Source organism: Heptranchias perlo, chromosome 19 (assembly GCF_035084215.1).
Source record: "Heptranchias perlo isolate sHepPer1 chromosome 19, sHepPer1.hap1, whole genome shotgun sequence".
Lineage (NCBI taxonomy): Eukaryota > Metazoa > Chordata > Chondrichthyes > Hexanchiformes > Hexanchidae > Heptranchias > Heptranchias perlo.
In genome coordinates this window covers 19,045,867-19,059,891 of record NC_090343.1, presented here as the reverse complement: position 1 = coordinate 19,059,891, position 14,025 = coordinate 19,045,867, and the positions used below count along the sequence as shown (strand labels likewise).

At 39.3% G+C, this 14,025-nt stretch overlaps 1 protein-coding gene across 1 annotated transcript in view; it reads right to left on the bottom strand.

Annotated features, from left to right (window-relative positions):
* The window catches only part of ptprt (protein tyrosine phosphatase receptor type T), a 721,453-nt gene that overhangs the window by 86,269 nt on the left and 621,159 nt on the right, over positions 1–14,025 (bottom strand). Inside the window, exon 20 of the mRNA XM_068000862.1 lies at positions 10,810–10,997. Coding sequence (XP_067856963.1) covers positions 10,810–10,997 — 188 coding nt within the window. The remainder of the gene's footprint in view (positions 1–10,809; positions 10,998–14,025) is intronic.

Genomic DNA, 14,025 nt, shown 5'->3' with positions numbered 1-14,025 from the left:
TGATGTCCGATGTCTTACCCCCCGATGTCTCACCCCCTGATGTCTCTCCCCCTCCCCGACAATGTCCGATGTTCCCCACCCCCATCTTTGTGTTCCCCCCCGATCATTGTCCCCCCCTCCGATCTTTGTCCCCCCCCCCCTGATTTTTGTCCCCCCCTCCAATCTTTGTTCCCCCCGATCTTTTTGTCCCCCCCCCCGATCTTTCTCCCCCCCCCACCCCGATCTTTGACCCGCCACTCCGATCTTTGTCCACTTCCCCACTTACTATTCCAGCACCGGATGACGTCACTCTCTCTCCTCCCCCACCCCCTCCCGGCGTCGCAGCTCCTGTTGGCAGCCAGCCTGTCAATTGGGCTGGATGCCGGGCGCGAAACCCGGAATCAAGATTAATAAACATCGATTAATGAGCATCAATTACCACGCGATCGTGTGGAGAACGGTAAGGTTTTATTATCCGGGTTTGCCACGCGCCCATTGACCCTCCCCCCTGCCCCCACGCTGCCATCCCACCACCACTTGAAAATTGAGCCCAATGTAACTCAATGTAAAAAGAGTACTTAGACCGAAAAGGACAAGCCCTAACTTCCTGGGGCAAGTTTAGTTCATATCTACCTTGCAAATACAGGAACTTCACGCCGTTCAATGTATTTGGATGATGAGTCAGACAGCGGGATGCTATTTTCGGGAAGCTGACGGTGGAATGGCGCAACTTGAACAGCAACTTCCGGATTTTTGTATTTAACTGTGCATCTACCCTTGCCTGAAGTTGCTGTCCAATTTGCGGATGTATAATGGTGACTGCTGTTAGCCTCACTGTTATTTTGACAGTAAATTGTGGTCCATTAATGGTCAAATGTGCCTGAAATGTGGCTGCATCTCCCTGCAGGCATACTGCAATTCTGACTTATGGGCATGGTGCTATAGAGTGATGCAGAGAGCAATCCTACTTACGACCACCTCACACTGTATCACACTCACTTCAACCGGGCTGCACCATCACATGTTTCCAGACTCATTCCTGCACCAGGGGTTTCCTTTCCCTTCATTTTTGTCCGTGTCTTCTTAGTTCCCTGCTCCTTCAGCTTTGGCAAAGGTTGTAAATAGGCTGAGATGCCTTTTCATGTTTACTAATGCTTGGAGTTTTTATCACCTGGTTGCACACTCCTTTAATTGTTCCTTCCCTTTAATTTCACCTTCACCCAATTTTCTGTTCCCACTATTAGCATGCTCCCTAAACACATCCGAATCTATACCTGCAATTTTGAAAATGATCTCATCTCAAAAATTGGGTGTAAACAGCCTATTTCCATTTCAGTCTAAGATCAACCAAAAAACATTTTGGCATAAATAATGTCAATATTAGAAAATCCAGGCTTTTTGATTGTGTGCCAAATTGAAGTTCGGGGCTGAACTTGTGATATTACAAATTCAGATATTTATCAGTACAAACAGAAGATAGAACGTAACTGAATGAATCCTTCCACCCACGTCTGATTTGCTAGTTGTAGTGTTACTATTTACAATGTGTGCCTTCATGCTGTTGGCAATATTAGCAGACGAATGCATAACACCTTGATATGAACCTCTAATCCATTTATTTTAAAGTATTAAAATAGCATACACAAGCGTATCATATGAGAACATTAAACATGCCCCCACTAGTATCACCAATAGTAATTTCTAAGCTGATGTCTGCACTTCATTACACATGACCTGCATCATACATTTGCATGCACATGAAAATCAAATAAAAATGATCCTATTGCAAAACACTAGCCTCAAAGGAGTGAACTACCTGGAGACAACATCACCAATTTAACAACTGATTCTCCCATAACTGCAATTGGTCTCAGAGCATGAGTGTCAGCTTCCTCAGGTGAGATACCTGAACACCCAATCCAACAAAACCCTTTACATATATAGCTTGTGTAATGCAATATAATGTCTTCCCAGATTTGAACTTTTTATCACTGTATGCTACAGATATATGCTGTACTGCAATGTCAACAAGCCATTAAGGATCACGGTATTCCTTGCACACATTTTCATATCATCACCTAGCAAGTGGCAAGAGTACAAAGGAACAGAATTGCATGAATATCATTAAAGTTTATAGGACAGAAAATGGTTGTCTAGGTTGGGAAGTCTTTAACTTTAATAACATGCGTTTTAGGTTATTTGTGTCACCTCATAGTATTTTAAGCTGCAGGAATATAGACCTGCTACAACTTCAAAGTACAAATGTGCTCGTTTTAATTTTAAGGCCTCTTTATTAGCTGACAAGATCTGAAGAAGGCAATTACAGAAATGTGCTTGCTTGTCAGAATAAATGAGAGCATAACTACTGCATATTAATCATAGAAGTACCTCTTATTAAGGAATTCTATTAGTTAAAAGCTCCTGCGTTTCATCTAAACACACAAAATATGTCCACTTAACAAATCAAAGAATATTACATTGCTGTCTATATTAACCGCAGTAACCACATTCTGACCACATAATATGGAGTTTATTACCCTATTTTAACCTTGCAGCTCCTGCTAAACAGTTCACTGAACCTTTGGAAATTTGACCAAAAATTTTGTTTAAAACACAAGAAATGTACTCATAGGTAAAATAACAGTTCAAATTCGGACTTATATTAGGAAAAAAATAAAATGAAATAACCCTGTCATCTGAATCTTTATTTGGTGAAATATTTCACTGTTAACTAATTTAAAAAATAAAACTTTTCATCTTGTACAACTTTACTGCTGCATGAGTGAAATAAATGTTTCATTAATTCAACCAATTCATTCAACCAGTATCACCAAAAACAGATTGATTGGTTCACCTCATTTGCTGTTTGTGGGATGTTGCTGGACACAAATTGGCTGCTGCATTTGTTTACATAACAACAGTGGCTGCGCTCCTAAAACTAAACCATTGATTGTGGTGTGCTTTGGGGGTGTATTGAGGATATGAAAAGGCATTATATAAATGCAAGATCTTTCTTTACCATTAGCATTAACTCTTTCCAGATCACAAGCAGGCTTCATCTGTTTGGAATGGCAAGTGGTTCTGGCTGATATTGTGATATCTTTTAATTACATTTTAAAAAATCTTTTAATCTCTTTTAATTACAAAGGTGTGAGAAATGAATCCAGTATCTTTAACCAGCATGCTTTGGGAAAGTAGGCCAATAAAGGCAGCTTGGGATCATGGGGTTTATTAAGACTGAACACTGCTAAGCACAGGAGTTTGAAAGCTGCCACGGAGTAGCTGGTTGTTTGGCATGTTATCAGCTTCAAGGTCTGAAACATCTTGTGACAAAACGGCCTTGTGGTTGTACACATCCATTGTCTGGTGGGTGAGATCATGGAATGTCCAAGATAATATTAAGAATGATAGTGTCATGCAAGCACACTGAAGAGGATGAAGTGGGGTAGGATAGTGTGCAAGACAGTCACAAAAACCCAATATAAGGAAAGCCAGAGACCCCACTTAGACAGAGTTCTCAAGACGATTTGTGACGTTGGTGCTGATAGGAGGTCAGGACACAGCTATTGAGGTTGTGCTGTTTAAAACCTATGTATGTTTTCATTATTGCTTGTGATTTAGAAGTAGCACCTTATGTTATTGCTTGTAATTGTTAGTAATATTGTGTGTTAAGCATTGCTTGTAGTTGCTGCTAGCATTTATGTTTAAGTAGGTCGATAAAACTATCTCTATCCGGTACAGTGGTTTAATCGATACTACGTTGACAAGTAAGTTTAAACAACTCCTACAAAAGGATCTGCTTATTTTTTGAACATAAAATCAGAATATAACACACAGTGCTGAGTTTCATGATGGTAGATATTTTTCAGTAAATTATTTTAATCAAGAAACTTAAGTAAATTCATTGGGAGTTCTTCTAATTTGACTTTTGTCAAGGACAATTGCCTTTCGTCACTTTAATTTTTTGTTCTGGTACTTGATCACTACAATTTACAATTCAATTTCTTAGAAACTATAGGCAAAGATTAGATTTCTGGCTTATTCTCTGCTCTAATGTTTTCAGTCAGACCAGGGAATTTTTGTATCTGTTACACCGAGTTACATCGAAACTACAGCACAGAAACAAGCCATTCGGCCCAACTGGTCAATGCCGGCGATTATGCTCCACACGAGCTTCCTCCCTCCTGACTTCATCTAACCCTATCAGCATACCTTTCTCCCTCATGTGCTTATATAGCTTCCCCTTAGATGCATCTATGCTATTTGCCTCAACTACTCCTTGTGGTAACATGTTCTACATTCTTACCACTCATTGGGTAACAAAGTTTCTCCTGAATTCCCTATTGGATTTATTAGCGATTAATTTATATTTATGACCTCTTGTTTTGGACTTCCCCACAAGTGGAAACATTTTCTCTTTGTCTACCTTATCAAACCCTTTCAATATCTTAAAGACCTTTATCAGGTCACCCCTCAACCATCTCTTTTCTGGAGAAAAGAGCCCCAGCCTGTTCAGTCTTTCCTGATATGTATATACTCTCAGTTCTGCTATCATTCTTGTGAATCTTTTTTGCACTAAGACAAGTTGGAGATGGGCCTCATTTCTGTTGCATTATACTTTCATATTTCGAGGACATTTTTCATGTCCTCAGCAGGGTGAGATTTCAGCTATGGTTTGGATGGCAATCATTTAGTCAAAACAAAAATGCCCTGCGTCTCAGAAGGACACGCTTCCCAATGTAATGCCTGCACAAAGCTTAGTGTTTAAATTTGCCAGTAAGGAGTAGGAGAGGTAAAATACAACAATCGAGCCAGGACAGAGTTTGTATCAGTGCTCTTGATGGAAAACCTGTTACAACCTCTTCTTCTCTTATGTGCCTAGCGGCACATGAGGCAACTCATTTCTTCCAGTGCTTTTACTTCTAGCAGATCAAGTTCTGGGTGTTTATGTAATTAAGACCCCTTTTTACATGGACAGGTTGTTAGCCTGACCGGGGGTGGGGGTGGGGGGGCTGTCTAGATCCGATGGGGGCGCCACTTCACTCCCATTGGACACGAGTACCCAGCTGGATGTCAACCTAGTTATTCAGAAGTCAGAACACTGGTCTCCCAGTCACCGGGGCCTGCTACGACCAAAATTCCAGTCCAAAATATTTGAAGTTTTGTTGGGATTAGAATTTCAAAATACTGTTTGGAGAAATGATATTCTCAAAAAGAGCATAGCTAACTCACAAAGAAACTGAATGCAGTTAACAAATCTCAAAATTAGAAAACTTAATTCTTCCACTTAATTAATTCCCCCCTCCCTAACAAAGTTGCAGTTCGACATAAATTTAAAAGTTGAAATTGCCCAGTGGTTTGCAAACTGCAGAAACTGGCTCCTACCTTTCTTCTAGTTAAAAGTAGTGTCATACAAATTTATGGAAGACTGATACATAAGGAATGAAGAGTTTGAACATTTTGGGGGTGAAATTTGTCTCAGGCAGTAGCGCTAAATGGACGACAGTGACTAGGCAGCCTGTCGAAGTCAATGGAAAAGAAAATCGGGTGGAGTGTAAAACAGGCTGCCGATTCTCTATCACCCATTTTGCGTTCCTGCCAAAGACGATTTCACCCCCTTTATTTCTGATAGTTAAATACATTTGGTAGTTAACGTGCATTAATAAATGGGCCTACACAAGTAAATCAAATCGGCACAGTTCCTATTTTTAATAGTAAGCATGCGTCCCAAAGAATACTAACTTACGTTTTATTTCAGTTATATTTTAAACTGTAATAAAATGATTCCTCAAGTTCCTTGTCAGGTACAAAATAATTCAATAGAAGCAGGTCTTTAAAACAAAAACCAATTGATAGTGTTGAGGATTTTCTCTCTTCCGTTTTGAAGGGAATGGGTATTAAAGGACGAATTCACTGACCTTGCACTCCCAGCAGGGAGAACGGGTTGGAGAATCAGTCCTATCTTTGACCTGTGCTCTCTATGAGAGCTGGAAGAGCGGGTTGGTGAATGTATGCTCATATTTAGTGCATATCAATCAGACAAAATGGATTTGAGTTATATAATGAATATTTTAGTCGGCTGCCTGTAAACTTTAAGATAAATAAGACTGGAAAAGGAAAGATAAGAAACTGGAACCACATGCCACTGCTGAGTGATTGGTCTCTTTCAAAGAGACTGAAATTATTTGTTTTTGTATTGGAAGAGATATAGTAATGCATGAGATCAATATGATGAAGAGACATGCTTCATCCTTTAAAAAGGCAACATCTGTTGTAACGTCATTTGCTGTTTCTGTTTTCTCAATGACTTGAATTTTTAAAGGAGAAAAGTACAATGGTTTACATATTGCTGCCTTTGTACATTTTCTCAACACCATTTACCGGAGGATTTTTTTGATATAATGAATCTGTTGGCGTAGTTCTGCATAAGGATACAGTAGTTTAACATACTTCATGATCAGGCTGGTTATGGAGAGAGGAGGGGGAGGGTGGAATCGTTGAGCATAGACACACAGAAGCTATTCTTCCTTTTCTGGGGCATCGATGGGTCAGGCTACTTCCGCAGTGAGCAGCTGGGAGAGTATCAGTACATATCTTGTTCTACAGTTTCATGCTGCACATACTTCATTAAAGGGAAATTGTCTTCATGGGAAAAAGTAATTGGCATATGTTTTGTCTGTTTGGCAAGGAAGAAGAGCTGTGCTTCATTTTTGTCACAATAACATCCTGTGCATGTGTTTTTTCATTGAGAATCCAAGGTAGAGATTTTCTAGTGGCTGACAGGGTAAAGGCACTGCCCACTATAGTAATAAGGCATACAGATTAAAAGGCCTCAGGTTTGATTTTTGGTGTGTGCTGGGTTAGCTGATCTCGGCAATTGGAACATAACTGGCTTCAGTTCCCCTGAGCCGGGGAGGTGAAAAATGAACCAAGGTTCCAGTTCATGATCTCTACCCAGTGTTGCCTGTTGGAAGTATGTGTGGACATTGGGCAAACACAGGATTGGGCTCTGCTATGAGACCCCCTACCTGTTCAATAGCCTGGCGCCATTCTTTGTCTAGGCTCTCACATGAAGAATGAGTAATGTGGTGGTAAAGTTAAGTTAAGGAGCTCTTGATCAGCGTCCTCAATATGTATCTGTTGTACTTTAGTCCAATGAAAGTTCAGAGATTTTTTTTGTCTCAAAGGAGACATGTGAAGTGAGAATGATAGATAAGTTTTGGTACTTTCATCAATTGTAACCTAAGCTACATTACAACTACAAGCCTATCAAACCAAAGCAGAACACAATCAAAATAATTTCGAATCACATTAGGATTATGTTAAGTGTACATATAAAGTAATTATCTGTGTCACCCTGCTTTACTTTCAACAGATAATATGGAGGAGAATAAAGAAAAGATCACTGTGACTGAGTTGAATCTATGTTGCTGCATAGCAACAGCTTCCGTTGCTATGCAAGGTCATACAGAGAAACCAGTGCTCAAAATGCTTGACAGCGATTTCTCTAGTGTGCAATTTTACTTTGAAACCACAGAGGAAAACTGCTTACAGCCATTAGATAATGCTGATTCTGAAACAGGAGATGTTATTCAGTTAAATAAAAAAAATGCAGGATCTCGCTGTAGTTTCACTAAAATCTTGGCACCATCTGAAGGCAGAAATTGGTTTCAGCCAAGCTCCAGACAACTCAAGAGAAATGCTTAAACATTTAGTAATGCCCCATTTAATTAGGTTAATGTAAGCAAGCTTATTTCAATTAAACAGAAATAGGTGGAGAATATGTTTACAGAGAGAACAAAGCAATAAGGAACTTACCTTCATGGTGATCACCTTCTGGGTGGGAGAGATATTTTGTATTGTTCTTAGAGGGAAGTTAGTTGCCAGGCATCAAAGATTGGTGATTATAACATTCGATTATAATTGATCTGTTGTTGTTAAAAGGACACTGTTCCTTTTGTAGGGTGGGGGGGGGGGAACCAGTGGAACCAATAGAGAAATGGGATAAATGATGAAAAATGGTTATTAACACAGTTTCTCTGGGGGTTCCACTGATCTTCCACTGGAATTATGGTGGGAGGTTTGCAGCTTCCTCCAAACCTCCAACCAGGTCCTCAGAGTAGTTCAGAAAGAGTTCTTTCTGCCTGTGATATAATGCAATGTGTGGTCGTTCCTTTGCATATTTGGAGGCTTCCTTACCCTAATGAAATTGTGCTTATGGTGCTTCATAATGGAAGGTATCAACACCTACAGGGTCTGTTGTGAAGTTGTTTATTTCCATCTCACCTGCCATTCAGCCATTTTCATCAAAAATTGAACATTGCACACTCCAAAGCTGTAGTAATGAACTTGTCAACATTTATACCACTTAAGTGGCTTGTTAGATGCTGGAGAAGTGTTAAGAGATCATTATTGCAGATGCATTGTGATTGACTGCTATTTTTCATTGCTGCTAACAGAATCGCAGTCTCAAAAATCATGTTTTAAAGAGGCCTGTTCTCACAACTTTATTTGTGATTCATTAATTACACTACAGAATCAGGCATTTTTTGAAAAAAAAACTTACACTTACTGAGAGCCTTTGCTGGAAATTAACAGGTAATATCTAGTTTCTTGGTTAAGGCAGGAAGCCGTGCTTTGCGTAATCACAAATTCAAGTGCCTGCTACGCACGACTGGAAAATCATCTATAGCGTGAGCCTAAATTTGCGATATGCACTCCCAGCAGGTGAGGCTTCCCACCAGCCAAGTGAAGTTGGAAAATTACCCCATAAATCTCTGCTTCTAAAATTATTAGTAAGGCAATGCGCTGGCACTTACTAATGTGCCACCCTGCTGATTCCCAATCTTGGCCGTGTTGTTAGAAGGAAGAATCAATCAAACGCATTACATTTGCCTGTAGAGAAAAAGTGAAAATGGGGTGTGTCAGTCTCTTCCAATCCCTGTCATGCATTCCTGGCAGCCGACTCAGTGTTGTAATCAAAAGAGGCCCTCTTGATTGTTAAATAGTGAATGAAGCAGGAGACCTAAGAAAAAACTTTAAAACACAAGGCAAAATAATAAAAAGAAGTTAAATAAAAGATCAGTTCATTACTGTGTTTTAAAAAAAACCTTTGTTTGTATTCATGAAGTTAACATATCCTGTGCAGTTAAAATAGTAATGGCAAAGGTTACTTCTTCCTATCTTTGGGTGCAAGCTTGCTTTGGCTCTCATTATATCACATGGTATGGATATGCCAGATCAAAGATACTGATAAGAATTAAAGCAGCAGATCGCCTCTGTATATGAAATAATTACCAATTAGCCAACACAAATTACACTCAATCCAGGCTTACTGTTTTAAAATTAAATCAATCTTCACATATTATCTCTATGCAACAAACTGGAATACCACTTGTATAACATAATTCAATTTTAGTATTTATTCTTTGTGACGTGCAATAACCCTTTAAGGAGTCAAAACATTTTATAAATTCTGATATGGATGCATTTGGGTCAGTCTTCTGGACTTTATTAACTGGCAGTAACGTTTCCCACTCATCGGCATCAATAGAATTTTTTATTGTCCTTTCAAATATTCAGGATGTGTACTAATCTTTTAAAAGAAAACTCCAGTGTAATTATAGTGTAAATTGATTGGTCCCATACTGCCAACAGGGAACTGTGTTTGAAGAGAGCGTGGATTGAAGACAGGGCTATTACAGGGCTATTACACTGTGCCAATTCTCATGATCCCTGCAAGCACAGCTTCCCACTGGGAGCATGGGATGAGTCAATTTACCTTTGTATGACAGATAGCTATGAGTGAGTTACAAGGTAACTACACATTAATTTGTCCACATCCATTTAAAAATTGAGTGTACTTTGAGGAATTTGTAATTTTATCAGAACCTTTATTTGAAATATATTGAACATAATTTACTGTATATAAAATACAATGACCTTTCTTGAAAATATGCAAAAAAATTGCATTCACTAACTTGAAAATGAAAGGCTCAGCTCTTTATATACAACAGTCACTGTGATCTCAGGCAATGCACATTATTGATCTTGTGACATCATCTAGTTAATATTCTGGCAGAAAAGCTTATTTTTCAGGTTGATTGCAGTGTCGCTATATATAGTGGTATTGTACAGACTCAAAGATATTGTCAGTTCGTTTTGATTGTCATATCCAACTCAGCAATAGTGTCTGGTAGCCTAAAAATTACAGTTGATGATATTCCCCTATTGCCTCCTTCAAGCAATGTCATACAAACACGTTAAGCATTCGTTTGGCAATATTGCCAACAATAATTTCTAGGGTCATGTCTGTTTGTAATTAATCAGATTCGAGGCAATTTAGGTGACTATGGATCACCAGCAGAATTCGAAAGCTGATGTGACTCAAATTGAGCCAACAGACCCAGGTTCTGCCCATCTTACGATGTGATTTGGATATGTCCCGTTCTTCAGGTGCAATGCAGCTATACAGAAGTTGTTGACTTTGTTTTCCAGCTGTGTAGTGTGATTTCATGCCTGTCATGATACAATCCCAACATTGCAAAGACAATTTCGAGCCACTTTCACATGGTGCTATTGTGACAAAAATGGGACAGAGCTCGATTTACTCTGCTTAGCTCATTTTATCTTTACTGCCATATCTTTCCCTACAGGCAAAATGGAATTAATACCCCTTAATGTGTTCACCTTAAATTCCTCTCTTTCTCCTCTCTCGGAAGCACGAACAACTACACACTGTAATTTTAGGACCTTTCATTTTAAAAGTGAGTCCTTCCCTCTAAACAGAATGCTGAAAGTGTACTTTGAAGAACATAAGGTTGGACTTACCTCATACTCTTCTTTAAAGCCATAGCCCTTCCCGCATTTCATCTGTGTGATGTGCTGCAGTAAATCTGCAACTCGAATAGCAGGTTGAAGGTGCCCAGTTTGATATGACATTTCAACGGGTTCACAGTTCCTGTAGGAATGAGTTTGAACGACCCTAGTTGGCTGACTGATATCCTCATGGTTGCTGTCTATATTCAGAAAATATAAGATAATCAGAAACCAGTGTCCTTTAAACATTCTCAAACATGCGGCAGGCCCACCTAAAGTAGTAATACAATTTCCTACTCCCCTGCTGGAAAAAAGATAAGACTGATTCATAATAAATGAAATGTTTTTCTTAAGTTCCCTGCTACCCTTTATATATATTTTCTCTCTATATATATAAAAAAAATATATCATATATACACATACATAAAAATAAGTAACCTTTTTATGGTGTCTTGGAGATGAACTTTAAGAGAGTAAAATGGAAATTGTGAGGGGAGATAAAAGACCATGAAATTGAAAAAAATATTTATTCTGTGGGGAAAAGAATTAAATTATGATGTCAAAAAGGAAGACGATAATATCAAGGAGCCATCTTTCAATCAGTTTTCAATTGTTAAAGGAGTGCTGGATCTTAAGATCTTAAAAGACTTCCAAATTTTCCAAAATAAAAATAGAAAATGCTGGAAATACACAGTCGGTACACACCTGAAATATTATAATCCTTGTTACAGATGTTGACTGACCTCCTGTGCATTTCCAGCACTTTCTGTTTTTATTTCAGATTCCCAGTATTGGCAGTTTTTCCTTTTTACTTTCCACAATTTTCTAACTGCACGAAGCATTTTAGAAATGCTGGGTGCAGTGCTGACTTTAAGGCACCAGAAGTCACTATTTCACTTAACAAATAGCAGAATACCTTTCTGAAAATGTCCTAAAAATATCTAGTTAATGAGTACTGCAACAATTTTCATTCCATCAAATCACCCCCTGAATAAGGATGCATTTACACTACAGGATAGGAATTCTGCATCTGAGCTTACTAGACTGCAATGCTCACCCCTGCCCTAAAGGGCAATGAGTGGAAAATCACAGGCTGGTAAATGCAGAAGCAGAATTTCTCCCCCTACAAGTTTAGCGTCAGTGGAAGACCAGGAGTGGCACTTTGCTTCGTTTCAGTGTCAGGTCAAGCACCCACTCTGTGTTTACGCTATAAGTGTAGCAATGGCGCAAAGTGTAAACACTTCACACTGATGCTACAGCTATAGTGCAAGTGCACCACAAGATGCTGCCAGAGTTAAAGACAGTGTTGATGTAGTTAGTGGCAAATTATATTGTGGAACAGGGCACACTCATTGTTTTTGGTGTCTTATTCTTGTGTGTACATGCGTTTCATACATATTTAAATGTGATGCAAATAGCATTTGTTAAACATCCCGGCGTGGAATACATGCTCGGGACGCAATCGTCAAAACGCGCCCAAAATGCACTGGACATTGTGTCGGTTTTGCCGAAGTGAAGTTACGCTGACTTTTCCGCCCAAACGTAAAATCTCCCATGAATCGGTGCAATCAAGCGGCATACTCGATCGTGGCCAGTTTTGTGGGTGGGGACTGCTTCGGGCGACTGGACTTTTGAACCAATGTAAAAGATCGCAGATAGTGGTTATGGGCGCAACTCACTTATGCATCTTTAGCGCTATTTCGTTCTATTCTGCCTAGATTCCACTGTTATCGAGCGGAATAACACTTTAAGTGCAAGGCGATAACCAAGTAAACTAGAAAATCTTAACAGCATTTTAAAAAAATCACTCTTAAGTGAGACCATGAAATATTAATGATAATTTGTTAAGTATAATAATTTTTAAAATGCAAAGTCCAATAAAAAAATTGTACACTACACTGACTCCACTCAATCTTGGTGGTAAATGTTTCACTACAAATTAGTATTTCACACTAGAATGAGTAAAAAGGGCCCTGTGTGACTGAATATTCCCCTTTTGTTCAAAACAGATGCAACTTCAGAGTAGATACTGTTTAATTTTACTATAAATTAACTAGGGAAATACAGGCTTAAGTGGGTACTTACATAACAGAATTGAACTTAATTATTTTTCCTTTGAAAATTGCCTGCTAATTTAAGATAATTTTTCCAGCCTCCTCCACAGCTTTTTCCTCAGCACATATACAAATAAAGTCTTGTCCGAAGCAACCCCTGAATCAACCTAAACATCATCAAATTTATAGTCAACAATGTTTTTGTTATGCTAACGTTAACTGATTCAAAGTGTTGAAGCTTTGATTTGTAGTCATGAAAATCTTATTTATGCAGTGATTAGATTAAGCTATTGTGGTATGGGAAGGATGCCAGTCAGTTGATTTTACGTGACACTGGACAAAACTATAATTTTAATATTTTAGCATCTTTTCATACTGGAGAAAAACATGTGTAATTATGGGATCCTGATAAGAAAATCGTGATTCAAATTTATATATTAAACTTTCTGGCCTGGATATTAACTCGGAGCCGGGAAGAGAGTGGGGTGAAGAATTTTCGGATGGGAAACCTCAAAGTAAGGTTTCCTGCACGACGTGATGATTTTGACATTAGGACGTTGTTAAAATGTTTTCAACACTTTTCGCGCCCGGCAGCCAGCCAGATTGACAGGTTGGCTGCCCGTCGAGGGGGATAGCAGCCAGGGAGAGATCAGAGTCCTTGGGGTTTGTATGGGGAGGGGGGGTGATCGCGGGGGTGGGTGGGGGAAGTCTGACATCGTGTGGGCTTTGGCCGATCGTGGGGTCTTTAAAAGTTTGGTGAGCCACGGTGAAGGACTCCTGCTCCTCTGGCCCTTCTCGTCTCCGTTTCACTGGCAAGATTCACAAGCCCTGGGAAACCCGTGCTGGAGGCGTTAAATTAAGGTCTCTTAAATTCAATTTAAAAACACCTAATCAATGTCTCATGAGGTAAATTGCTCCCATAAGTACCCGCCCGCCTGCACTAATTATGGAGCCATCTCCGGTGAGTAGGTTACTAGAGCATGCATCCAAACGTGCCTCCGTTAAACCTGGAAGTTGGAGCTGGGTTCCAGTCACGCTAGAAAAATCTATTATTTTAACTTCCCACTCGTCCCCACCCCACCTGTTGTTGGGGGTTAAAACTCCCCCCATGTCTGTAAACAAACATACTTACAATCTGTTATAATTTATTGTTTGTCAATCATAAACCCTATTT